Source organism: Notolepis coatsorum, assembly GCF_963971535.1.
Source record: "Notolepis coatsorum genome assembly, chromosome: 6".
NCBI lineage: Eukaryota > Metazoa > Chordata > Actinopteri > Aulopiformes > Paralepididae > Notolepis > Notolepis coatsorum.
Window position 1 is genome coordinate 161,709,850 of NC_140170.1, and position 27,366 is coordinate 161,737,215.

The window sequence follows — 27,366 nt, forward strand, 5'->3', positions numbered from 1 at the left end:
CTAAGAAGGGAGATCCCCCCTTGAACGGCCCTTCTAAGGTTTCTCTCCTCCACATTGCCTGTGGAGCTTTTTTTTCCCTATTGTTAGGTTTTAGTGAGTTTTTCCTTACCTTCGCGTGGGGTATGTCTGGGAGTGCTTGCATTCTTTCATTTATTTGCATTCATCTAAAAAATGTTTGGACCCTATGGTGTTCTTGTTCTGTTCTTGACTTATTGTTATGTTGTCTTCTTGACTTGTTTAAAGAAGACCTGTACGGCCCATGGGGACATTAACGTGTGTTGTCGGGCCCTATAAATAAATTTGATTTGATTTGATTTGTGTACCTTTCTGTGTGTATTCATCCACAATCTATAGCTCAACATGAAACGATTTATCGTAGCAAAATAACAACGTTTACGTCAGCTAGCTTTTTGAACTTAGGGCCCAACTTTGTGCACTTGGTGGCCTGCAGACGTCAGCTAGCTTCTTGAACTTAGGGCCCAACTTAGGGCTTAGGGCTCAACTTTGTGCACTTGGTGGCCTGCAGACGTCAGCTAGCTTCTTGAACTTAGGGCCCAGGTTCTCCAGCAGCTCCTCGCTCAGGTCCAAAGCGTCATCAGAGATGAAGATGTGCTCCAGGTCTGAGACTGTGTCAAAGTCGCCCTCATCAGCATAGAGGTGGGGTTTGTAGTCCACAACATTCACCTCTGTGGCCTGAATGGAGGATAGCCTCTGCAAAAAGGGATATAAAAGTCAGACCTTACAGTACAGACTGGACTCAGGTTGACAGACTGGACTCGCTTGTATCGGGGTCAAAAATTGAGACAACCAAAAGAGGGTAACGTTTGGGTTGGGTATCAAACTCTGTACTTTTAAGGGTATCGACTGATTTACATCAGTACTAGTACCGATTCACGCTAGATCAATCGGTACCATATTTCGGTACCTTTACATGTTTAGAATAAGAGTGTAATATACTAGACAAGAGGGAGAATTTTCCACATATATATATATAATACTTTGTCTGGTATTTCCAAAGACCCAAGAGATAGGACAGTAATATATATATATATATATATATATATATATATATATATATATATATATATATATATATATATATATATATATATATATATATATATATATATATATATATATATATATATATATATATATATATATATATATATATATATATGTATTACTGTCCTATCTCTTGGGTCTTTGGAAATACCAGACAAAGTCAGAGGAGTTTGATAATATTTACTGAGGATGGCCAGATAAATGTTGATATTTAAACATTTAAAAACACAATACATGATCATGCGTTTTATTTTGTGTGGTGTGTAACATGTTCTAAATAAATAAATAAAATAAAATAGTGTTATTACAGAGAGTTAAGTACTAATAAAAAGGTACCAATACCGAATTACCGAAAGTAAGTAATGTAAAGACCCAATGAATAGAGCGGCTGGGTAGCGTAGATGTCTAAGCACTCGCCTACCACCGCAGAGAATCCAGCTGTCCGGGTTTTAATACAGCTGTCAGCGGTACCTCCGGCTTGCCAGTCGTCCCTACGAACACAATTGTCAGTGTTCGCAGGTGGGAAGCCGGTGGGGTATGAGTCCTGGTCGTTGCAAACAGCAACTCATACCTGCCTGTTCAGCAGGGAGGGGATCTGGGGGAAATAGCGTGAACCTCTGCAGTCTGCACATGTTACGTTCTCCCAGTGAAACTCCTCGCTGTCAGGTTAAAAGAAGCAGCTGGCGCCTCCACATGTATTGGAGGATGTGATAGTCTAGTCTACACACCCTCCCCAGACTGACAGTAGGGCAGCATGTGATAGTCTCTACACCCTCCCCAGACTGACAGTAGGGCAGCATGTGGTAGTCTCCACCCTCCCCAGACCGACAGTGGGGCAATGCGTGCAATGCCCAGGAAGGGAATTGGCAAAAGACCCAATGAACTAACTTTCAGATTGTGTTTCCAAATGACACAGCATGCTTGGGTGGGAACTTGACACCAGGAGGGGTTTGGGTTCAACGGTCACCAACGATAATGGAAGAAAGCGGAGAGTGATGTTGGCATTAACCTTCACTCCATTGCTGAGGATCACTGGGAATATATCGTTGTATAAGATGGTTGGAGGGAGCTGGAATTATTTTAAGATGAATGGTCACAATCAGTGGGATTTTTTAATGCATGCCACATAGAGTGCAAGGAAATATTTTCTGTTTTCCAGGAATTACAGAATGGAATTTAGTTTTTTTTAATGAAGATTTCAGCACATACTGGTACATATCAATAGCTATACAATACTGTACGTCCAGGGGGGGGAGGAGGGGGGGGGGGGGGGGCGTTACAAGGTGAAAAAGGCACTTAAGTTCTTAAGGTGATCTTAAGGTGTACAACTATACTGGATTATAATTTGTTAATTTATAAGAGCTTTTAGTGGCTCCCACACTGTTATAACAATGCTACATGTAATACTTGTTATGGAAGCAAATTATAATTGGTCTGATAATTGCTGTAATTCTCATATGTTTTATATATGTTTTACAGGGTCATTGTGAGCTCTCCTCCGGGTGTGCATAAACACACGTAACAATGCATTCAGATTGTGAATAGCCTCAAACAACTTAATACATGTTCAGAGAACATTGCAGTAATTGTGCAGTAGAGAAAAGTTACAACAGATAATAACACATTATACACACCTGATGAAGCAGGGTGGAGAAAGCTGCATCTGACATGAAAGTCCTTCTGTTGGGAAGGGAATGCGCTTTGCACCCTTCCTGAAACACAAGATGGTCAAGTTAACACTTGTGATTAAATGCCTTGTAGTGAGGATGATGATGATGATGATGATGATGATGATGATGATGATGATGATGATGATGATGATGATGATGATGATTAGCATACACCATAATTGTTAAATATACCTGGTAATGGAGGCCATTATCTAGCACCCATTGTGAGGACATCTAAGATTGGGGATAAAGGAGGCATAATAATAGGTATTGGGTTACAGGTATGGGCATGGTAATAGTAGAAAGACATAAATATAGGCAATACAATTATAGTAAAGATAAAAATAAGCAGTGTAAACAAAATAATTAACTGAATATAAGCATTTTATCTGAGGATCATGGGAATATTGAGGCACTTCATTGAAAAACAAAATCTAACAAAAGACTGTTTTGTTTATTATTTTATCTTAATGTACTTGTACTTAATGTATTTTTTTAATTAAACAAATGTACAGCAAATGAACGTTGTATTTTCTTTACATTGTTATTTCTTTATGTTTATTGTTCAAAATAAACTATTCATTCATTGAAAAATGTAATCTCACAGGTATAGTTGACGATATATATTTTCAAGTCGATACGTTGTTTTACATACTTAGTAAAATGTCCTTTTGGGAACTAATATAAAAACAAAGAATTAGAATGGCAACAAAATATCTGAATCCCAGCACAAAATAGAAACGTGTTAAGGGTGACTTGTCCCTTTATGTAGACCTTTGGTGTATTTGTAGTAATGGATACATTATTACCTTGTATGAAGAGTTTCCATTGAGAGTATGGTAAAGGCGTTCTCTCCTGTGATCTATTACATCATATTGATTGTAACACTGATCTATAACCTGTGAAATTGAGTGAGAGAAGGTTATTGTGTTATTGTCCCAATTATGAAATATTATTGAAACTCATCTGTTGATACATACATTCAGATATTGGTTTTGTTGTAATCCATATGTAAATTCCCAAGAGGAAAGATCCTTTTGGGTATGATCGTCTGTGTACTTTGTTTGGGGTCCATCAGGTACCTTGGTTAAAAAGAAAAAAGAAAAATCTAAATAGTGTTATGAATTAAATACTTGAGACAAATTACCAAAATCCCATTCTGAAATAGATTAAACAACATACTAGCAGTAAGATAGTGATAGTGAATCGGAGTGCAAATGATAGGCTACAACTCTACGTCTTATACACCGTTTTATACATGGTCATTATTAGATTAGTCATGAAAAGAGTTTTGGCATCCAACCAGAGTGCAAATGTAACAGTAAAGTGCAATAATAATATACAATGTACAGGTGATTAAACTGGGTACAAAATATACAAATTAGTACTACTGAGTGTAGTGTGAATCAGATGTATGTACAGAGTTGTAGTATAATATGTACAGTGATACAGGTGTAAATACAGTATGGTAGTAGTCATACTGGCCAGCAGTGTGACTAGTAAGAGTAGGATATGTACATATATAGATATAGTAAAGGACTATGTGCTGGTAAGTACGGGTACATGTACTGTATGTATGCGGTGAGAATAAATATATATATATATGGTATATACAGCACTGTTGTACATGCCATCATACAGAGTATATGGGTAGACTATAGTATGAAATGATCTATTATCTATTAATTTCTGTATCATATGTGTTCATTTGCACATTGTTTAAAAGGACTTACATGGCAGTCATTTCCTGGATTCTCAATGTTGGATGGGAGAAGAGTTTCTCCTCCAGGATAGTTGTCTATCTGGACGGCAGAGAAGGCTTTACAGGACATGAAGAGTGCCGACAGCAGGAGGACTGACAGAGGGACATGACATAACCAGTTGGTTAAGGGTAGAAATCCCATGGCACACTTTCCTAGGTGTTGACTGTTGACTATTTGTCCTTCATTGATGTCATCAGAGGACACTGAATCCTTTGGTTAATTGCAGCTCATTGAAATGATGTATAATGAAAAAACGACATCACCTAAAGCTTTTTAGAGGAATAATGTTGAGGGGGAAGGGAGTCAATTTAGTAGGTTTTATATACATAGGCTACATACATACAGTGTATGTACAGTACATACATACACATACATACATACATACATACATACATACATACATACATACATACATACATACATACATACATACATACATACATACATACATACATACATACATACATACATACATACATACATACATACATACATACATACATACATACATACATACATACATACATACATACATACATACATACATACATACATACATACATACATACATACATACATACATACATACATACATACATACATACATACATACATACATACATACATATATACATACATACATACATACATACATACATTGTATTGTTGTATTGTATTGTTGAGACTTTATATGCTGTGTGATTTTATATGCCCTTTTTTGTGCTTAATTCTATATGTTACAGTACACCCGACGTAAGGGAAACCTCAGTTGCCTTTTCGAGTTTAAATAAAGGTTTGAAATTAAATGAAATCACACAGCTGCAAAAAGGAACAAAAGATAATAGTTAGGGAGCAAGTCCCCCCCCTATTAAAGCAGTAACAGACCGGTGTGGATATATATCAGACGACCGCTCTACCTCCTGAGCCACTGTCACCGCATAATATATTATATTATGCGGTGACAGTGGCTCAGGAGGTAGAGCGGTCGTCTGATAGTCGGAAGGTTCCCGGTTCGATTCCCGCTCCACTTGGGCAAAGTGTCCTTGAGCAAGACACTTGACCCCTAACTGCTCCCAATGAGCAGGTCGGCACCTTGCATTGTTGCCTCCGCCATCGGTGTGTGAATGTGTGTGTGAATGGGTGAATGTGAGGAAGAAAAATTGTAAAGCGCTTTGGATAAAAGCGCTATATAAATGCACCATTTACCATTCATTGAAATAAGAGTTACTTACGCAGCAGGATAAACAGGGAGAGGAACACTATCAAAAGTGCCCCATAGCCGACTTTATTGACCGTCGCCCTCCTCGCCTGGCAGACGGGCGTGACGGAACAGTCGCACACGGTCACAGAGAGGTTGTAAACGGCAAACTGGCTCTGCGTGTCAAAGATCTTCAACTCCACCGTGTGATGGCCGGCGTACACACTGGAGTCCCTCACCAGCTTCACCGTGTGACCTGGGAGAATTAAAAGAGAGGATTCGTGAAACGGCTGTCCACTTTAAGTCACACTGGGCGACAGTGGCGGCTTGGGAGGTATAGCTGTCGTCTGGTAGCCTAGAAAGTTGTTTCTACCATATGAAGGATCTAGGCTCCATTTTCCTGCGACGTCCCCTTGCAGTTTAAATACGAAAGGCCCGGCGAAGGGCTCGGCATCCAGGTCAAAGGCTGTGAGGTTGGTTGCGGTCGGACCATCAGAGACACACATGTCCACGTGCTGCTCTTCCAGCTGCGGCACGTTGTCATTCATGTCCTGTATGTGGATGAGCAGGGTGGCTGTGCCGGTCATCTGTGGGTCACCTGTTCACAACCCGGGGATAGGAGGGGTTACTTTTGTTCGTTTGTTTTATTAAGATCCCCATTATAATTTTCATAGCAGCAGCTATTCTTCCTGGGGTCCAATAACTTACTTGGTGATGACACCGAAATATACATTCAACACTCACCGTCCATACATTGACAAAGCACATAGAAAAATAAAAAAAAATAAATAACACACCTAAACAAAACAAACACTGCAATTAGACAAAGCAAATAGACTCTGAATCCACCATGATCTAATTAGTAGATAAATATAATTGAACATAGATAGCCCATGTATCTCCCCAATGATGACGTCACAGCAAACACTCAAACACAACATTCAAATGCAGGGATTTTTTTTAAATTCAATACAGCCCTATTACTTACCAAAATGAATTAAAAATGATAATCTTTAAGCTTTTTCTTAAAACCATATATATTATTATGTTGTGTAATATGATTTGAGAGTCATAAAGTTAAAGCATTCCTCAGTATATCACTGTACATTGAAATGATGTAGTCTTGCATTCTGGCAAAGTGAAACACCCTCCAGCAGCGTGCCTAGTCGAATAATTATGTGTATCAGAACTAAAAGATATTTCTTACCTATTATCTGCTTAAAATGGTAATCAGTAACGTTACTGTGTGATTCATCTGAACACTAACAGATTTATCGTATTATAGTATGATTAGTCAACTACTGTATACACTGTACTTAATCTGTTATTCCACAACCCTGGACGACAGAAAACTAGCATCCCAAATACAGTGGCCATTTAAATCAGTGATACTATGGAAGATATGCTGCCCCCCCCCCCCCTCGACCTATGTCAACTCATGTTCAACCCAGATTCGGCTCAAACAAGGGACTAAACACGTTGCGCAATTATGCCACAACAATGTGGAACGCCCTACCCACAGCCGTAAAATAATGTGAATCCCTACCCACCTTCAAAACCGCCCTCAAAGAGCACACGGGAAGGCTGCAATTCTAAACTGGCCCCCGTAAATGTCCAAACTCCCAGCCCCCACCCACCCCTCTCCTAATGTACAGTTTCCTCCCCCTCAAATGTATATATTTTCTGTTAGGATCTTGTATGTCATAAATGTAACAGTACTGTATATCTGTATGTCATGTATGTCATAAATGTCATGATATATATCTGTATATCTGTATGTTGTGTATGTCATAAATGTCATTATGAATTGAAAATGGGGGACCCTGATGTAAACAAGATGAAAGTCTTTCTCTGGTCTGCATCCCCATAACAATTGTGTGTATTGAGCCGTACTGTATTGTACCCATTCTGCAATCTGTTAATAACATTTTCAATCAATCAAGCAATCAACTACAGCAGTTATGTCTCTAGTAATCACTTGTTGACATTTAATAATATTTTATATTGTTATTGCACTTCACTGTTACCTTGCACTCTTATCTTATCTAAGACAAGGTATTGCTATATCATCTGCATCATTTTATGGTGCTGTAATTAACACACTGTCCGCAACGACGTCACCGGTGGCCATATTCAAACTCCTTTACTGGCAAAACTAAATTAATGAGTGCAAAACTGTTTAGAGTTTTTGGATATGTGCGAGATTATGTGCAAAATAAATCTGTATTGTTTTTTGGTGAAGTGCCCCTTTAGGCACCAAAAGGTAGAATTAGAACTGGGCAATTGGTTTTACCATTGTCAACTGCATGCATGATGACGGTGTAGATGTTGTTGACCACATAGGAGGACTCTCGGTCCAAACTCGTGACTGTGGTGATGATGCCTGTGTGGGAATCCACAGTCACCCAGCCACCAGGATCCTGTCCTACCACGTACCTGTTTGTGGATGTAAGGAATAGACTCAATCTGAACACAACAACAAACCATAAAGAAAAACATTGATTTGTCTCTGCTACTACTACTACTACTACTACTACTACTACTACTACTACTACTACTACTACTACTACTACTACTACTACTACTACTACTACTACTACTACTACTACTACTACTACTACTAGTACTACTACTACTACTACTACTACTACTACTATTACTACTGCTGCTGCTGCTGCTACAATTACTACTACTACTACTACTAATACTAATACTAATACTACTACGACTACTACTACTACTACTACTACTACTACTACTACTACTACTACTACTACTACTACTACTACTGTTGTGAAGGGCCAGATTAAAGCTGAGAATCTACGGTTTATTGTTTTATATACCTTGTATATTATTTATATATATAAGCTATATCCCTTTAAGCCTGCGTTTAAATCCTAGTAATATTCACTTTCCTCATTGGATAACGCCCTTGACGTTCTCGGCGCCAGACAACGCGCCCCTGAAGTCAGGTTCAAAGGCGAGTCTGGGCATGTTGGAACATGCCTGGTGCCGGCGCATTGATTCGAGACGAGAGCTGAGGCTTGGCACTAGAAAGCCACTTAAGTATATATATCGTGGAAGGCGCAGCAGCAGTAGTGTGATTCTAATGTAGTGTGAAGCAGTTAGTCTAAACAGAGTGTTGTGAACCTAACGTGCGAAGTGAATAGTAAAAGTGTCAGAGTTAATGCAGTAACGTCAAGTTCGACTTAGCTTAATGTGAAGTAAAGAGTCGTCATTTAGTGTGAATCGTGTTACAGCAGTTTGTTCGTTTAGTAACTAGTGCAACCTTAGCAAGTGTGCGTGGACTTAGTAGTTAGTGCCAATACACGAGGAGGGCCTAGTCGTGGACCTACTGGACATGTGCATATTGGAACCTACGGTGGCGATTGCAGAACCAGTATTGGTTGGATTATAGTGATTGTGGAACGTACTACCGTGGAGAAGAGCCTCGTTAATACCCACTGTCGTTTGGATTTAACCACCTTGAAGATCTTACCTCGGGCTAGCTTCGAGGACCAAAGCTAGCTGGCTATCGTCATTGCTATCGGGCAATGGGATTACAGCTATTGCTTTGTTGCTGAGCATTTGGATTACAAGGACTGGATCTATACGAGAACCCCTTCTTATTCAAGTGAACAGACTGAGTATCCGAACATTCTTCTTTCCTCCAGAGCTTACATCTCTGGGAGGATACCCCCTGTCTCCAGCGGTACCATCGTTTTGCCCCTATAGTGCCACCCTACGCCAGGCGGCGTTTAGTCTATAGTATCCCAGCTTAGGAATTATTCATTTCAACTGACTTTGCTACTGACTGACTTTATTCATATTCTTCGCCATACAAGCCCTTAATTCCCATTCTGTACAATTGCTGCATAATAATAAATATTCTAAATGATATTTCTTTGTCACCGTGCCGTATTATTCTGAGTGTCTGCCATATTATAACTGTACTTTCTGGCAAGTAATAATAATAATAATTAGCAGTGGTTTAATCTATCACAATCTTTAATACAGTCAGGGTTTTGTAACCCCTCAGTTACAACTACTACTACTACTACTACTACTACTACTACTACTACTACTACTACTACTACTACTACTACTACTACTACTACTACTACTACTACTACAACTAGTACTACTACTACCCACTAGTGGAACAGATAATAGGTATCCCACTTACACAAACTCTCTGGCATGACTGGAGTCCGGATCGGTAGCAATCAACGTTGCCACCAGGGTTCCGATATCTGCATCCTCATTCACCACAGCCTCGGTGACGGTCACACTGAATGTTGGCGGATCATTGCAGTCCTCTATTTGAATGATGATTTCAGTCAGCGAAGTTGACACGCTTTGATGTGAACCAGTGCTGGTGTCAACAGTCCACAGTCCAGTGTTGGTTCTCTCCTTCACTGTACAGGAGAAATACGGCACCTCATTCTCCACCGAGATGGAAAGCGTTCTGTTTGCTCCCTCCTCAAAGTCCAAAGGCTGAAGACGTCACATGGCACAGAAAATGTTAGGAATCTGACTTTTGAGTTTAAAAACTATTCAATAAGACATCACTGGTCTTCCTTCTAAGAACATAGTTCATAGTAGGGGGTGGCAACCACCAGAGAGCTCCTGTTACAGTTGATACGTGGCCACCATACGGTACTATTGCTATTTATAATTTTGTGTGAAAGATTAAATATAGTGATATGATAGGCTATTGCAAGGTATTAATAATTCAACACTTTTTTATTTAATTTGACTACAGTCAAAAGCTGAAATAGGATCAATCTAAGCAATTAAAATGTCAAAATCTATTTCACCCGTGATCAATGTCAGAATCAAGAATTACTACATGAATTTCAAGGCCTTTCTGACTTTTGAAGTGGTCTCTCAATGATCATTATTTTTCATTGTCAATATAATTTGACAAAATGTCATTATTTCATTAAAAGCTAAAAGTACTGTACTGTGAAAAATATCACGATACATCAACGTATTGAGAAAATATCACGATACATCGACGTATTGAGAAAATATCACGATACATCGACGTATTGAGAAACTATCACGATACATCAAAGTATTGAGAAAATATCATGATACATCAACGTATTGACAAAATATCACGATACATCGACATATTGACAAAATATCATGATACATCGACATATTGACAAAATATCACGATACATTGACATATTGACAAAATATCACGATACATCGACATATTGACAAAATATCACAATACATCAACGCATTGACAATACAGTATATTGCTGGGGGAAGTATTTTCCCCCACTCAGAGTTTCCATTGTGTTTAAGTATATCTTTGAGTGTATTTTGTGACTTAAGAAGTGTATTTAATATCTTTGGATTTAACCAAATCAAATTAAATCATATACAATTTATTGAAATGAACATTAAGTTAGTTACATCATCTAAAAACCTTATTAACAAAATATTCCAAATCCCATTAGGATGATACCGTGCTTAGAAGTGTTCCAGAGCAATAGAATATATAATAATAATATAATAATATAGAGAGGCGACAATAAAAAACAAAAGCATGCGGTCTAACTCACTTTTACAACTGTCAGGATTCCATCGTTGGTCTTAGGGTCAATGTCTATCTTGAAGTTCCCTCCCACATCGCCGTGGATACTGTATCTGACTCTCCACGCTGCAGTGTTATGTGTGTCCCTGTCTGTGATGTGGAAAACCAGAGGAGACGATCCAGTTTCCCCTTCAAGCACCTTCCCGGTACCCTATCATTAAAGGTATAATGAGTGGAATTATGAAAAAAAATAAAAAAAAATAACAATGTCTCATATGAACAAAATCCTTCTCAATTATCATCTAAAAGACACAAGTGTGTGGAGGTGTCCTTCTCTTCTCTCCTGTATGTTCTGTCTTTAATTTTATTCCGCTGTGCACTGGAAGTTTCTGGGGCGTCAGCCTTTGGCCAGCGAGTGCGTGTTATATGTAGCCTAATATATTAACATATTGTACAATGTGTACATTTATGACAACATTTTAGTGGTTGGTTTTTGGGTCTCATTCCCCAACATTTTCCAAAGGGTTCTCTTGGAAGACTTATCTTGGAACCGACTGAGACAGAATCAATGACAAGTTCACTCTGAGTCCCCAACGTGCTGGTAATATGTCTTAAGTGGCTCAAACGGTCGCACCTGTGACATCTGCTTGGGGAATGACACCATGTCTTAAACACGAAAGCGTGTCCCTGTTCAAGTCATTTGCATACAAAACAATGCCTCCAGAGCTCCTTATAAGGCAAAGTAATGACGCAGCCACGTGAAAATGGAATGGCGGAAGTGCCATGCGAGTCTTGCGACGCATCAAAATTAGATTAGATTAATGTATTGGCATCATATATAGTACGCACAGTACTGTATATGAATGAATGAATGAAAACTTTATTTAACAGATTGCAGAATGGGTACAATACAGTACGGCTCAATACACACAATTGTTAAGGGGATGCAGACCCCTATATATATAGCCTACGGCGTAATGAATGAACGCAGTATAGGCTCACTATTCCATTAATGACTTGTTTCATTAGGATCTAGTAGACACCACACACATGCTCTGCCCCACGCACAGCACAGGCACAGTCCACACACATGCTCTACCCCACGCACAGCACAGGCACAGTCTGCATACATACAGACCGTATATATACTGTACGCAGGGCAGAGCACACATATACAGCATCCACCAAATCCCAATGAAACAAGTAACTAGAATATATTAAGCCTATAATACCATTCACTCATCAGACATGTAGGCCATACTGGCGCACACAAGACTTGTTATGGAATATTAATGCAGTATATTTCCACCGATTAGCTTTAGTTCTTATTTATTTATTTATTTATCCACTGTCATTTCAGTGTTGGTGTATAGGCTATATATTGTATTTCAATATAAGTTTAATTGATTAATGATATATTCAAAGGAATGCAGGTTTATATCAAACAAAGGTCTGTCCCATTGTATACCATTAAAACAGATATGTAACAAATAAGAAATACAAATTCCACAGAAGGCATTAAATAATTATTATTTTCAATCATTTCACAATAATTGCATAATTGTGTTTGAATATTTAATTAAAGTAATTATACATTTGTCCAAAATAGCTGGTTCAGATATGGTTAATCCAGCTGCCCTGTGATCAGATGAATCCATATTATTTATTTTCCCGACATCAAATGCGTAATTTCTTATCGTACAAATATTGTCATATTTATTTTAATTATGATTAAATAATTAATTCCAAGGAGGCCTGTAGCATTGACATGAAGGAATCACTATAAGAACACAGTCTGCCAAGTTAATAAAATGTTCAATTAGTCAATTAATCATAAGTGTGCTCCTCAGCACTCTTAAATCTGCTCTCAGCCACGCTCAAATCTGATCTCAGGAAAATGTGGTGAATCGCGCTACCAGCCCTAATATGTCTTAAATGGGCAGAAATCTGCCTAAGAGGACATTTTTGGTCGTAAATCCGTTCGGGAATGAGACCCATTGTCTATGGAGGAGTAATCCCAGATTTGACATCGAGGTGACGTTATAACTTTGAGGGTTCTCTCTGATTTCTAGTTTAAGAGAGTGGTGTATGTTCTTCACAAATTGACTGTCCTAAGTCACAGGAATAATATTATGTGTTAGTCTGGGTGGCATAGAGGTCAAGTAAACATATTTTATAATATTATTCTCACTCACTGTCATCGTGGAGTGTGCTGAAAACAGGTGTGCTAACGTGGCAGTTGAACCTATTCTGATTCTGATATAGTAACATGATGCATCGTACTGTTTGTCAGAAACCACTGTGACGTCATCAACGATTGCTTACTGATTGACCACTGATGGTCGGGAGGTGGTTGTTGCCGTCCTGTACGTGGACGATGACGGTTGTTGAGCTGGACAGGCTGACTACTTCCCCGTGGTCCTTAGCCTCCACCAGAATCACGTATCGATCACCCACCTGAGTACACACAGACAGGTGGACATGGTGGTCATACTGTGAGTACACACAGACAGGTGGACATGGTGGTCATACTGTGAGTGCACAGACAGGTGGACATGGTGGTCATACTGTGAGTACACACAGACAGGTGGACATGGTGGTCATACTGTGAGTACACACAGACAGGTGGACATGGTGGTCATACTGTGAGTACACACAGACAGGTGGACATGGTGGTCATACTGTGAGTACACACAGACAGGTGGACATGGTGGTCATACTGTGAGTACACACAGACAGGTGGACATGGTGGTCATACTGTGAGTACACACAGACAGGTGGACATGGTCATACTGTGAGTACACACAGACAGGTAGACATGGTCATACTGTGAGTACACACAGACAGGTGGACATGGTGGTCATACTGTGAGTACACACAGACAGGTGGACATGGTCATACTGTATGTACACACACAGACAGACAGGTAGACATGGTCATACTGTGAGTACACACAGACAGGTGGACATGGTGGTCATACTGTGAGTACACACAGACAGGTGGACATGGTCATACTGTGAGTACACACAGACAGGTGGACATGGTCATACTGTGAGTACACACAGACAGGTGGACATGGTGGTCATACTGTGAGTACACACAGACAGGTGGACATGGTGGTCATACTGTGAGTACACACAGACAGGTGGACATGGTGGTCATACTGTGAGTACACACAGACAGGTAGACATGGTCATACTGTATGTACACACAGACAGGTGGACATGGTGGTCATACTGTGAGTACACACAGACAGGTGGACATGGTCATACTGTGAGTACACACAGACAGGTAGACATGGTCATACTGTGAGTACACACAGACAGGTAGACATGGTCATACTGTGAGTACACACAGACAGGTGGACATGGTCATACTGTGAGTACACACAGACAGGTGGACATGGTCATACTGTGAGTACACACAGACAGGTGGACATGGTCATACTGTGAGTACACACAGACAGGTGGACATGGTGGTCATACTGTATGTACTAGAAAAAGGCAAGGTGAGGGCAGCCACTTGTGATGCAAAAACAACATTTCCAAAAAAATATATATATATAAATGCACCATTTACCATTTTACCATTTACCAAATACTCATCACAGGTCTTTGTGAGACACTGAAAAGTAAAGTAAAGCTCATATGGATATAGGTTTCGGCTACAGGTATTGCCCCTGAGGGTGGAGGACAGGGTGTGGAGAAAACGATCCCCAGTCAGAGATGAAGAGGAGCTTCATGGCACACCGCCATACTACTGTGATACAGCTGTCATTCTCAACTGATTTAGAGGAAGATAATCTTCTGAACGAATACCTCACATAGCTCAAATGTTCTCGCGCGGGGTGAGGTAGTTTAGTTAAAAAAAAATATATATTATACACCGTTTGAAAAAAACGGTCTCATTTTACAAAGTTATTGCCGGCGTAAAAATGGCTAAATATTAAAGTTACTATATATCTAAAGACCTTACGAAATATACATTTACATTTTAGAGCAGGGGTCGGCAACCCTAGACATGCGTGCCACCATTGCCACCACGCGGCAGCATTTTCATAAGAAGGAAAAGAAGGAAATAAAAGTTTGTAAATGCTTTTAAATCTGCCTTCAATGTGTAACTTTTGTCTTTCATTCTTTGAAAATTGTAATTGTATTGTAACATTTTATGCTGCTTTTTTGGCCAGGTCTCTCTTGTAAAAGAGATTTTCAATCTCAATGAGACAACCTGATTAAATAAAGGTTTAATAATTAATTTAAAAAAATGCTGATAAGCGTTTTTCATATTTTGCAATGGACTGCATGTATCTTGTTGAAATCCTCCCACAGGATATTTTTTGTAAGTCGACTTTTTTGCACACCCCTATGACAGCTGTCAATTCACCTTTTGAACAGCCATTGGCTGTTGCACGGCTTTTATTCTTTTTTAATTTAGTTTGATTGAAGGTAGCCTACGGCCTCCCGCTCATGGTAATAACACAGTGCAGCGGTTTAGTTTGGTATAGTTCTAGATGTCATGATGGCAACCCCGTTAGCTAAGAAAGCTAAAGTAGGCCTAAAAGCTTTAGCCATTCCAGCCCTCGTGGACAGAAGAGTACGGTTTGTGTGCTTTGTGTGCTTTATGTTTGGAAAATGTTGTTTGCCAAACGTCAAGGGTTAAGCACCATTTTGAGACCAAGCATGAGAAAACTTTCAAAGATCAGGCGGACAAGGCAGAATCCATCAAACGTGCCGTGTCGAGGTATGGGAAGAAAGTCAGCACCCTCAAAGTCTTCACCACTGCTAAACACCATGCGACTGAAGCAGCCAGCACCCTCAAAGTCTTCACCACTGCTAAACACCATGCGACTGAAGCAGCCAGCACCCTCAAAGTCTTCACCACTGCTAAACACCATGCGACTGAAGCAGTCAGCACCCTCAAAGTCTTCACCACTGCTAAACACCATGCGACTGAAGCAGTCAGCACCCTCAAAGTCTTCACCACTGCTAAACACCATGCGACTGAAGCAATCAGCACCCTCAAAGTCTTCACCACTGCTAAACACCATGCGACTGAAGCAGCCAGCACCCTCAAAGTCTTCACCACTGCTAAACACCATGCGACTGAAGCAGCCAGCACCCTCAAAGTCTTCACCACTGCTAAACACCATGCGACTGAAGCAGTCAGCACCCTCAAAGTCTTCACCACTGCTAAACACCATGCGACTGAAGCAGTCAGCACCCTCAAAGTCTTCACCACTGCTAAACACCATGCGACTGAAGCAGTCAGCACCCTCAAAGTCTTCACCACTGCTAAACACCATGCGACTGAAGCAGTCAGCACCCTCAAAGTCTTCACCACTGCTAAACACCATGCGACTGAAGCAGCCAGCACCCTCAAAGTCTTCACCACTGCTAAACACCATGTGACTGAAGCAGTCAGCACCCTCAAAGTCTTCACCACTGCTAAACACCATGCGACTGAAGCAGTCAGCACCCTCAAAGTCTTCACCACTGCTAAACACCATGCGACTGAAGCAGTCAGCACCCTCAAAGTCTTCACCACTGCTAAACACCATGCGACTGAAGCAGTCAGCACCCTCAAAGTCTTCACCACTGCTAAACACCATGCGACTGAAGCAGTCAGCACCCTCAAAGTCTTCACCACTGCTAAACACCATGTGACTGAAGCAGTCAGCACCCTCAAAGTCTTCACCACTGCTAAACACCATGCGACTGAAGCAGTCAGCACCCTCAAAGTCTTCACCACTGCTAAACACCATGCGACTGAAGCAGTCAGCACCCTCAAAGTCTTCACCACTGCTAAACACCATGCGACTGAAGCAGTCAGCACCCTCAAAGTCTTCACCACTGCTAAACACCATGCGACTGAAGCAGTCAGCACCCTCAAAGTCTTCACCACTGCTAAACACCATGCGACTGAAGCAGCCAGCACCCTCAAAGTCTTCACCACTGCTAAACACCATGCGACTGAAGCAGTCAGCACCCTCAAAGTCTTCACCACTGCTAAACACCATGCGACTGAAGCAGTCAGCACCCTCAAAGTCTTCACCACTGCTAAACACCATGTGACTGAAGCAGTCAGCACCCTCAAAGTCTTCACCACTGCTAAACACCATGCGACTGAAGCAGTCAGCACCCTCAAAGTCTTCACCACTGCTAAACACCATGCGACTGAAGCAGCCAGCACCCTCAAAGTCTTCACCACTGCTAAACACCGAAGCAGTCAGCACCCTCAAAGTCTTCACCACTGCTAAACACCATGTGACTGAAGCAGTCAGCACCCTCAAAGTCTTCACCACTGCTAAACACCATGTGACTGAAGCAGTCAGCACCCTCAAAGTCTTCACCACTGCTAAACACCATGTGACTGAAGCAGTCAGCACCCTCAAAGTCTTCACCACTGCTAAACACCATGTGACTGAAGCAGTCAGCACCCTCAAAGTCTTCACCACTGCTAAACACCATGTGACTGAAGCAGTCAGCACCCTCAAAGTCTTCACCACTGCTAAACACCATGCGACTGAAGCAGTCAGCACCCTCAAAGTCTTCACCACTGCTAAACACCATGTGACTGAAGCAGTCAGCACCCTCAAAGTCTTCACCACTGCTAAACACCGAAGCAGTCAGCACCCTCAAAGTCTTCACCACTGCTAAACACCATGTGACTGAAGCAGTCAGCACCCTCAAAGTCTTCACCACTGCTAAACACCATGCGACTGAAGCAGTCAGCACCCTCAAAGTCTTCACCACTGCTAAACACCGAAGCAGTCAGCACCCTCAAAGTCTTCACCACTGCTAAACACCATGTGACTGAAGCAGTCAGCACCCTCAAAGTCTTCACCACTGCTAAACACCATGCGACTGAAGCAGTCAGCACCCTCAAAGTCTTCACCACTGCTAAACACCATGCGACTGAAGCAGCCAGCACCCTCAAAGTCTTCACCACTGCTAAACACCATGCGACTGAAGCAGCCAGCACCCTCAAAGTCTTCACCACTGCTAAACACCATGCGACTGAAGCAGCCAGCACCCTCAAAGTGCTATCGCATTGCTCATTGCATTGCAAAACGTGGAAAGCCATTTAGTGATGGCGAGTATATCAAGGAGGCTTTGCTCTGTAGCTCAGAAATTCTGTTTGAATGCTTACCAAACAAAGAGACAATCAAATCAAGAATAAAAGATATCCCCAAGTGTTGAGCGACACATCGAAGAAATGTCAGAAAATGTCAGAGCACAACAAACATTATGCAAATAAATACATGAGCAAGCTTAATTCAGAGTTCACAAGGCGATTTGGGGACTTTCAGAAGTATGGACCCGTGTTCTCTTTCTTGATCAAGCCAGACAGCTTTGATGGACACGAATTGGACTTATCTCTGATAGACTGGTTGGATACACAGGACATAGAAATGCAGCTGATTGAGCTGAAGACACTGTGGGTGGCCAAGTTTGCAGAGCTAAGCAAACTAGAAACCACGGCAGTGAAAGATCACGGAACCTGCATCTTCTCCTGCTGGACATCTGTACAGGAGAAGTTCAGCTGTCTCCGGAACGTGGCAATGGCTTTGCTGACGGTCTTCGGGTCAACATACCTCTGAGCAGATCTTCTCGCACATGAAGTACGTGCTCAGCCCCTCCCGGAGTCGATTGATAACTGACCACTCCGAAGCATGTGTGCAACTTAAAGCCCCCAGAAAATGCAGCTCAGCAAAGCAAAACAGGGCCAGGGATCACACTGACTGGTAGGCAGCCGTTTATTTTCCTACACATGGGTTTGCATGTGAACTTGAACTTGAATGTGTATAATTTATGTAGCTGTCTCCATCACTTTCCCCCCCCCAACTCAGATTTATGGTTGATACAACAAACAAGACGAGTGTAATCAATGTTGGTGTGGTTAATAATGATGTAATAATGTAAAAACGATCATTAAAAATACCTGATTATGAGAGAAAATGTGTCATTAAAATGCTGGTACGATGCGTGTAGCCTATATGGATGGAATATTGTTGATATGGCACACTAATTAACAAGAATTTCAAACTGGCACTTCATGTCATAAAAGTTGCCGACCCCTGTTTGTATGCAATGATCTGTGTTTTTTAAAGTAGGTTATTGACTTACCGTTTCAAACTTTTAAAATGTGCCATTAATTTCATGCTTCAGTCTATCTGCTTGTTTAAAAGATAACTAAAACTATCCTTTAAAATCAAACTTAAAAAAGATTTCATGAAAAAATATTGCTTTGTTAGCTATCTAACCCAACAGCAATGCATAGAACACAGTGAAATGGCCCCTTATGAGCTCTTCTGGTCAGGCTGGCCAGCCCAGCGAAATCCCTATCTCCAATTCTAGCATAAAATGTGAGTGACACAAATGTAAAACAGTTACCAAAGTTACCTTACTTGAATGTCTTTTTATGGCTGTTTTTAAATGTTTAATCCTATATGACAAAACGAAGCTGACTTGCCTCATACTCTAAACATCCCTTGAAGGAGATCGCACCGTGCTCATCGAGAAAGAACTCCGTGTTAGGTGGGTTTGGATACACTGATTTGATTTCATAGTGGAAGGTTGAGTTTGGCGACCCTCTCATGTCGTTGTCATGGGCGTGCACAGTCAGTAGATGGGTACCTGTTTGCAAGAATAAAAGACAGATAAAAACTCTGTTAATAATAATAATAATAATAATAATAATAATAATAATAATAATAATAATAATAATAATAATAATAATAATAATAATAATAATAATAATAATAATAATAATAATAATAATAATAATAATAATAATAATAATAATAATAATAATAATAATAATAATAATAATAATAATAATAATAATAATAATAATAATAATAATATCTTAAATGTATATAGCGCCTTTCAGGAGACCCAAGGCGCTTAACAGCTAAGGGAGGGGGACAGGGAACAACGTAACAACAAAATAATGATCAAAAGGAAAGAAAGAAAAGAAAACGAAAGAAAAAAAAAAAACGGGGAAATCATTTACAAATTTGGTGAAAAGGTGGGTTTTGAGATAGTCTGTTAGATTAGATTAGATTAAAATGTATTGTCATTATACAGTACAGTATTGTTAATGTATTGTCATTATACAGTACAGTCCAATGAAAAGAAGTTTAAAATGTAACAGTAAAGTGCAACCGCAATATACAATGTACGGGTGATTAAACTGGGTACAAAATATACAAATTAGTACTACTGAGAGTGAAAATGTAGTGCTAATCAGATGTATGTGCAGAGTTGTAGTATAATATGTACAGTGATACATCCCTCTATGGCGAGCTGCTAGGGCTGGACCTCTGGACTTGAACTGTGCTGCACTGTCTGTATCCATGTCCCCAACCACTGCACTTTTACTGTCTTATTGTTGTCTCACTGTTCTGTCCTGTTTTGCACTTATTTATTTATTATTATGTTATTCCTATTTGTGAAAAAATCATGCACTGTAATGTCGAATCACGTTCCATTTGTATATACAATATGGTGAATAAAGTAATCTGAATCTGAATCTAAATACAGACAGATGTGGATAGATATATATGCGTGAGAATATATATATATATATATATATATATATATACATTTAGTTGCTGCTAACACAATGGCCTTATTCGAGTGTAGTGACCTGTGTAACCCAACAAATGTTGCATTTATATAGCAGCTTTTATCCAAATCGCTTTACAATTTGTTCCTCACATTCACCCATTCACTCACACACCAACAGCGGAGGCAACCATGCAAGGTGCAAACCTGCTCATCGGGAGAAATTAGAGGTTAAGTGTCTTGCTCAAAGACACTTCGACAGACTGCCTGGGATGAGCGGGAATCGAACCGGGAACCTTCCAATTACCAGACGACCGCTCTACCTCTTGATCCAATGTCGCCACAACAACATGGTTTGGCAACAGCACATAGCTGATATTGGGAGTAGAGAACAAATAAAGATATTGTTATGACAGCTGACGCTGGCTCTCCATCACTCCTCATCCTCCTGGATCTGACCGCAGCTGTCGACACTGTTGACCATAACATCCTCCTCCACCGACTGCTGTCGACCTTAACATCCTCCTCCACCGACTGCTGTCGACCTTAACATCCTCCTCCACCGTCTCCTGTCGACCATAACATCCTCCTCCACCGTCTGCTGTCGACCATAACATCCTCCTCCACCGTCTCCTGTCGACCATAACATCCTCCTCCACCGACTGCTGTCGACCATAACATCCTCCTCCACCGTCTCCTGTCGACCATAACATCCTCCTCCACCGTCTGCTGTCGACCATAACATCCTCATCCACCGTCTGCTGTCGACCATAACATCCTCCTTCACTGTCTGCTGTCGACCATAACATCCTCCTTCACTGTCTGCTGTCGACCATAACATCCTCCTCCACCGTCTGCTGTCGACCATAACATCCTCCTCCACCGTCTGCTGTCGACCATAACATCCTCCTCCACCGTCTGCTGTCGACCATAACATCCTCCTCCACCGATTGCTGTCGACCATAACATCCTCCTCCACCGACTGCTGTCGACCATAACATCCTCCTCCACCGACTGCTGTCGACCATAACATCCTCCTTCACCGTCTGCTGTCGACCATAACATCCTCCTTCACCGTCTGCTGTCGACCATAACATCCTCCTTCACCGTCTGCTGTCGACCATAACATCCTCCTTCACCGTCTGCTGTCGACCATAACATCCTCCTTCACCGTCTGCTGTCGACCATAACATCCTCCTCCACCGACTGCTGTCGACCATAACATCCTCCTTCACCGTCTGCTGTCGACCATAACATCCTCCTTCACCGTCTGCTGTCGACCTTAACATCCTCCTTCACCGTCTGCTGTCGACCATAACATCCTCCTTCACCGTCTGCTGTCGACCTTAACATCCTCCTTCACCGTCTGCTGTCGACCATAACATCCTCCTCCACCGTCTCCTGTCGACCTTAACATCCTCCTCCACCGTCTGCTGTCGACCATAACATCCTCCTCCACCGACTGCTGTCGACCATAACATCCTCCTCCAACATCTGCACTCCGCCGTAGGTCTCTCTGATTCTGTCTATAACTGGTTCACCTCATATCTCACCGGGAGAACTGAGTATGTCTCCTTGGTAGAGGCAAAATCCAGGACACACATGGTCACCTGTGGTGTCCCTCAAGCATCTGTCCTCGGCCCCACCCTTTTCACTCTCTACAGTATAATGCTTTCCCCTCTGGGGGAATATCTTTCCATGCTGATGACACACAACTCTACCTCAAAACCGACCCAACCCCCTCTGCAGTTGTGTCAACATATACTCTGACCACTTGCCTGGAGGAGATAAAGGCGTGTATTAAGCACAACTTCCTACAGTTAAACAGCTTCAAGACTGAAGCCATTCTAGTCGGCACCCCACACCAGGTCCAGTCATCCATCATAACCAGCATCACCTTCTCTGGCCAGGACATTCCCCTCTCAACATCAGTCACCAACCTGGGTATGGGGTTTCTGCTCAGTTGCTCCCAGTCTGTGGAATACTCTCCCCGACCATCTGAGGACACCACACACTGTGGATGCTTTTAAACGTGGCTTAAAAAACACCTTTTTAGTAGAGCTTTTTTTTAGATCCTGATATGCTTCTTTCTTATCTGTTGTATTGAATGTAGCTGATATGATTCTATGATTATTATGATTATTATGATTATTATGATTATTATGATTATTATTATTATATTATATATTATATGTTATATATTATTATTATTATTATTATTATTATTATTATTATTATTATTATTATTATTATTATTATTATTATTATTATTATTATTATTATTATTATTATTATTATTATTATTATTATTATTATTATTATTATTATTATTATTATTATTATTATTATTATTATTATTATTATTATTATTATTATTATTATTATTATTATTATTATGTTAGAAAGCTGTAATTCTCTCCCATTTTTCTGCCGGTCAATATGACATGAAAATGTTAAAAGGAGACATATTCTTTACCTTGTGCCGCGTCCTCATCAATGCTGACCTCAAACAGATCTCTATCGAAGAGTGGTGGGTTGTCGTTGATGTCCAATATGGAAATCTCAACCCCAAGTTTGGTGTGCAGCGACTGGTCACCCCTTATAGCCTCAAACTTCAGCTGTTATATGAAACACACCGTTTGAAGTTAGTTACTACGATTGTATAGAATCTTAAAGGAAAGCAAGTGTTGGTGCACGATTTGCCACCAAGACAAATTCCTGTATATTCATTGTAATTGACTGATTGTAACTCTTAACTCTTAGGTATAGTCTGTAATGCTGTCAAACGGCGACCTCTAGGCAAAAGAGCCCTGTTTAGGTATTGTGCTTTGTTTACATCTTTGTTTTGGTCTGACGTGTGGGTTGGAGTTTAGTATAACTGGTTATTATTATACTGTGAACTCCTCAAGGCCTCTCTTCGCAGCCCCCTCCCATAGATCCACTGAATCCAATCCACACATCACACAAAAACCTACCTTTAAATGATGGCATAAGTACGGATATCGTTCTAACCTTGAGTTTCTTGTGCTTCTCATAGTCCACCGCCTTGTGGACGTACACCATGCCCGAGCCTTTATGAATGGAGAGGAGCCCCTTCGGCTCCTCGTCCACTCCCTGCCCGTACAGCTCAAAATGCACACGGAAGGTCCGCTCGATGTTGATCTGGGATGAAACAGAGGAGGTCAGTCGTTCATCACTGAAGGGAGTTGCGTTCTCAACACATCCACCAGCGTGGTTTGGGACACAGCCCCACATCCTGTGTTGTTTGTCTGAATGACTTGACGGACATGTGTTTAGCATGTGTCATCGGTTATTATCATGTCTGACTTGAATGAGAAAGTAGCAGATAGGGAAATCTACCAACACGCTTTTCTTCACACTTTCTCTCTTTCTATCACACACACACACGCGCACGCACGCACGCACGCACGCACGCACGCACGCACGCACGCACGCACGCACGCACGCACGCACGCACGCACGCACGCACGCACGCACGCACGCACACACACACACACACACACACACACACACACACACACACACACACACACACACACACACACACACACACACACACACACACACACACATGCACACACACATACACTTGGCTCGGGAGGTCATCTAGTAATCGGAAGGTTCCCGGTTAGATTCCAGCTCCTGCCGGGCAGTGTGTCGAACTGTCCTTGAGCAAGACACTTAACCCCTAATTGCTCCTGATGAGCAGGTTGGCACCTAGCATGGTTGCTTCTGCCGTCGGTGTGTGAATGTGTGAATGTGTGAGTGAATGGGTGAATGTGAGGAACAAATTGTAAATCGCTTTGGATAAAAGCACTATATAAATGCAGTCCATTTACCATTCACTCTATCTACTGTACACACACTATCCCTCTCTCGCTCTTTCTCTCTCTACACATCAACTTGTACACACATATGCGCACACACACAACGGGTCCTACTAATCACCACAAAGTAGTAGTACCCCAAAATACCTCAAAGTACCCCAAAATACCCCAAAATCATATGTGTCCTTGGGCAAGACACTGAACCCCAAATTGCTCCCAATGAGCAGGCTAGCACCTTGCATGGCATCTGGCTGCCATTGCTCTGTGAGTGCATGTGTGAATTGGTGAAGGAGAGGCCATTATAAAGCTCTTTGGGGTACTTTGGGATATTTTGTGGTACTTTGGGGTATTTTGGGGTACTTTGGGGTACTTTTGGGTATTTTGGGGTACCTTGGGGTATTTTGTGGTACTTTGGGGTATTTGGGGGGTATTTGGGGTACTTTGGGGTATTTTGGGGTACCTTGGGGTATTTTGTGGTACTTTGGGGTATTTTGGGGTATTTTGCGGTACTTTGAGGTATTTTGGGGTATACTTTGGGGTATTTTCGGGTATACTTTGCGGTATTTTGGGGTACTTTGGGGTATTTTGGGGTACTTTGTGGTGATTAGTAGGACCCCACACAACTGTTTCATATACGTCATTATCCAGATATCTCTGTGCATCACATCTATAATTCATATTATGTATGTCAATGCTCCACTTGTTTTGTCTACTCTCCATGGTGATTGATTGATTGAACATTTTATTAACAGATTGCAGAATGGGTACAATACAGTAGGCTACGGCTCAATACACACAATTGTTAAGGAGATGCAGACCAGAGAAAGACTTTTCGTCTTGTTTACATCAGGGTTCCCCATTTTCAATTCATAATGAATTGTAAGTAAGGGTGCAATTAGCACTGTGCAATCCATTCTTTGTGGATCCCGCCCTTTTTTCCCCACCTCTGTGAAGGTGGGATGACCTCTCTGATCTAGAGAAGCTAGACCTATATCATATCTATATCATAATGATATTTTTGGCCATAATTTTGCCCAGCACTTTTGTCTATATTAGGACAGTAATTAGGACAGCCGAAACCCGTCCAATCTTTCGCTGTCGACTAAAGGCGCACTTCTTCAACCATTATCTGAAATTTTAAAAAAAAATCATAAAAAAAAAATCTAACCCTAACTAACCTTAATGACGTCATGCACTTGTCCTAATAAACTAACCTACACTGTAGCATGCAACACTTTGATGAACATTGTTACTCAGCTGATAAGAGTTGCACCCTTCCTGATGACTTGTCGTACAGAACTTGTAAGTCACTTTGGATAAAAGCCTCAGCTAAATGACTAAATGTAAATGTAAATGTATATACACTCACAGTGCCCAGAGCATATGGAAAGGGTCCGGGGTGGCCTTCCTCGATAGTGAAGGAGTCAATGATCCATGCTCTCCTCCGACGACTCAGCAACTCTGAACACAACAAACTGGATAAGCTGCACACCTGAAGGAATGGCAATTAAAAAGATTGCTGGGATTATGCTTACAAAATATTCAAGAATTTTATCAATTTATTTTTAATAATTTTCAGCGAGCGGTTTCTTTATGGATGTATGCACAGTAGTGAATTCCTTCGTACATGTCCCCCTTTTCAAAAAGTGAATTTAAAGTAAATAGCCCTAACCTGTATGCGAGGTAGAGGATGTTTGTTTCAGCAGCCCCTAAGCAGTTTGGACCCTATTATTAGTATTTGTTTTCACAATATGTGGATAAACTAGTTTAAGGCTGTGTGGTTGTTAAACCAGTTCAAAGCATGCAGTCTGCATACCACTCCATACCGACTCCCCTTCTCTTTTGAGGAAAACACAACCGTTTGGTTTCACATTACAGCAGGTTGATCCCTGACTGCCTATAGATATTATGGCAAGATGAATGGGATTGTACAGCCCTGTCCTATAGTCTATTCTATTGTACTTTTATTTTAATTTAGTTTATATATTCCATTGTATTTTTTTCTACCATAATTGTCTGTTAATGTTGCACCAAACTACCAAAACAAATTCCTTGTATGTGCAAACTTGGCAATCAAGACCTTTCTGATTCTGAACCTCCTTATACTCTACTATGCAAAACTGGAATTGTACATATATATATATATATATATATATATATATATATATATATATATATATATATATATATATATATTATTTTCTTAAATGTTTTACTCACGTGAAAGTTGTCACGTGTTGAGTAAATATGGTGAGATCCTATAGGTCCTAAACATCTAATGGCAGCAGCAGTATATCTCTGCAGACTGTGAGCTGACGTGACAACAACTGAAAACGTGCTTGTGATGGATTTTCATAGCGTTATAACATTCTACGATGGCAGCCTCAAGCGATATCTGCTGCAGAACCAAACACGTGTTTATCTTAAAATCTCACAAAACATGGAATCTGTATCAGAAATGACACGTTTCACTGATATTAAATGGTAAACAATTGCAGCACACAGCTATAATATATCAAAATGATATTCGTAAAGACTAATTATAATTATGCTATGCTAAAGCCATTATAAAAAACCATTTAGCAAAGTGTTTACCATACCATTGATTACCAAAGAAATCCTATAAATAGTTTCTACATACCAGGAACAAAAAGCAGAGCATCATGATAGCGCAGGGTAAAGATAGCAGCGTTTATTCC

At 40.8% G+C, this 27,366-nt stretch overlaps 1 protein-coding gene across 1 annotated transcript; it reads right to left on the bottom strand.

The window, feature by feature from the left end:
* Positions 1 to 272: 272 nt before the first annotated feature.
* Positions 273 to 27,366, bottom strand: cdh27 (cadherin 27). The gene is made up of 17 exons (XM_084315792.1): positions 27,309 to 27,366; positions 26,037 to 26,159; positions 23,832 to 23,981; positions 23,296 to 23,437; positions 19,723 to 19,886; positions 13,576 to 13,707; positions 11,279 to 11,461; positions 9,883 to 10,193; positions 7,990 to 8,132; positions 6,070 to 6,294; positions 5,731 to 5,952; positions 4,469 to 4,590; positions 3,716 to 3,817; positions 3,545 to 3,634; positions 2,928 to 2,969; positions 2,700 to 2,777; positions 273 to 711 (listed from the first exon to the last, which is right to left on the bottom strand). Exons 1-17 carry the CDS (start codon positions 27,330 to 27,332, stop codon positions 499 to 501), a joined length of 2,466 nt encoding a protein of 821 aa, XP_084171918.1. The 5' UTR covers positions 27,333 to 27,366; the 3' UTR covers positions 273 to 498.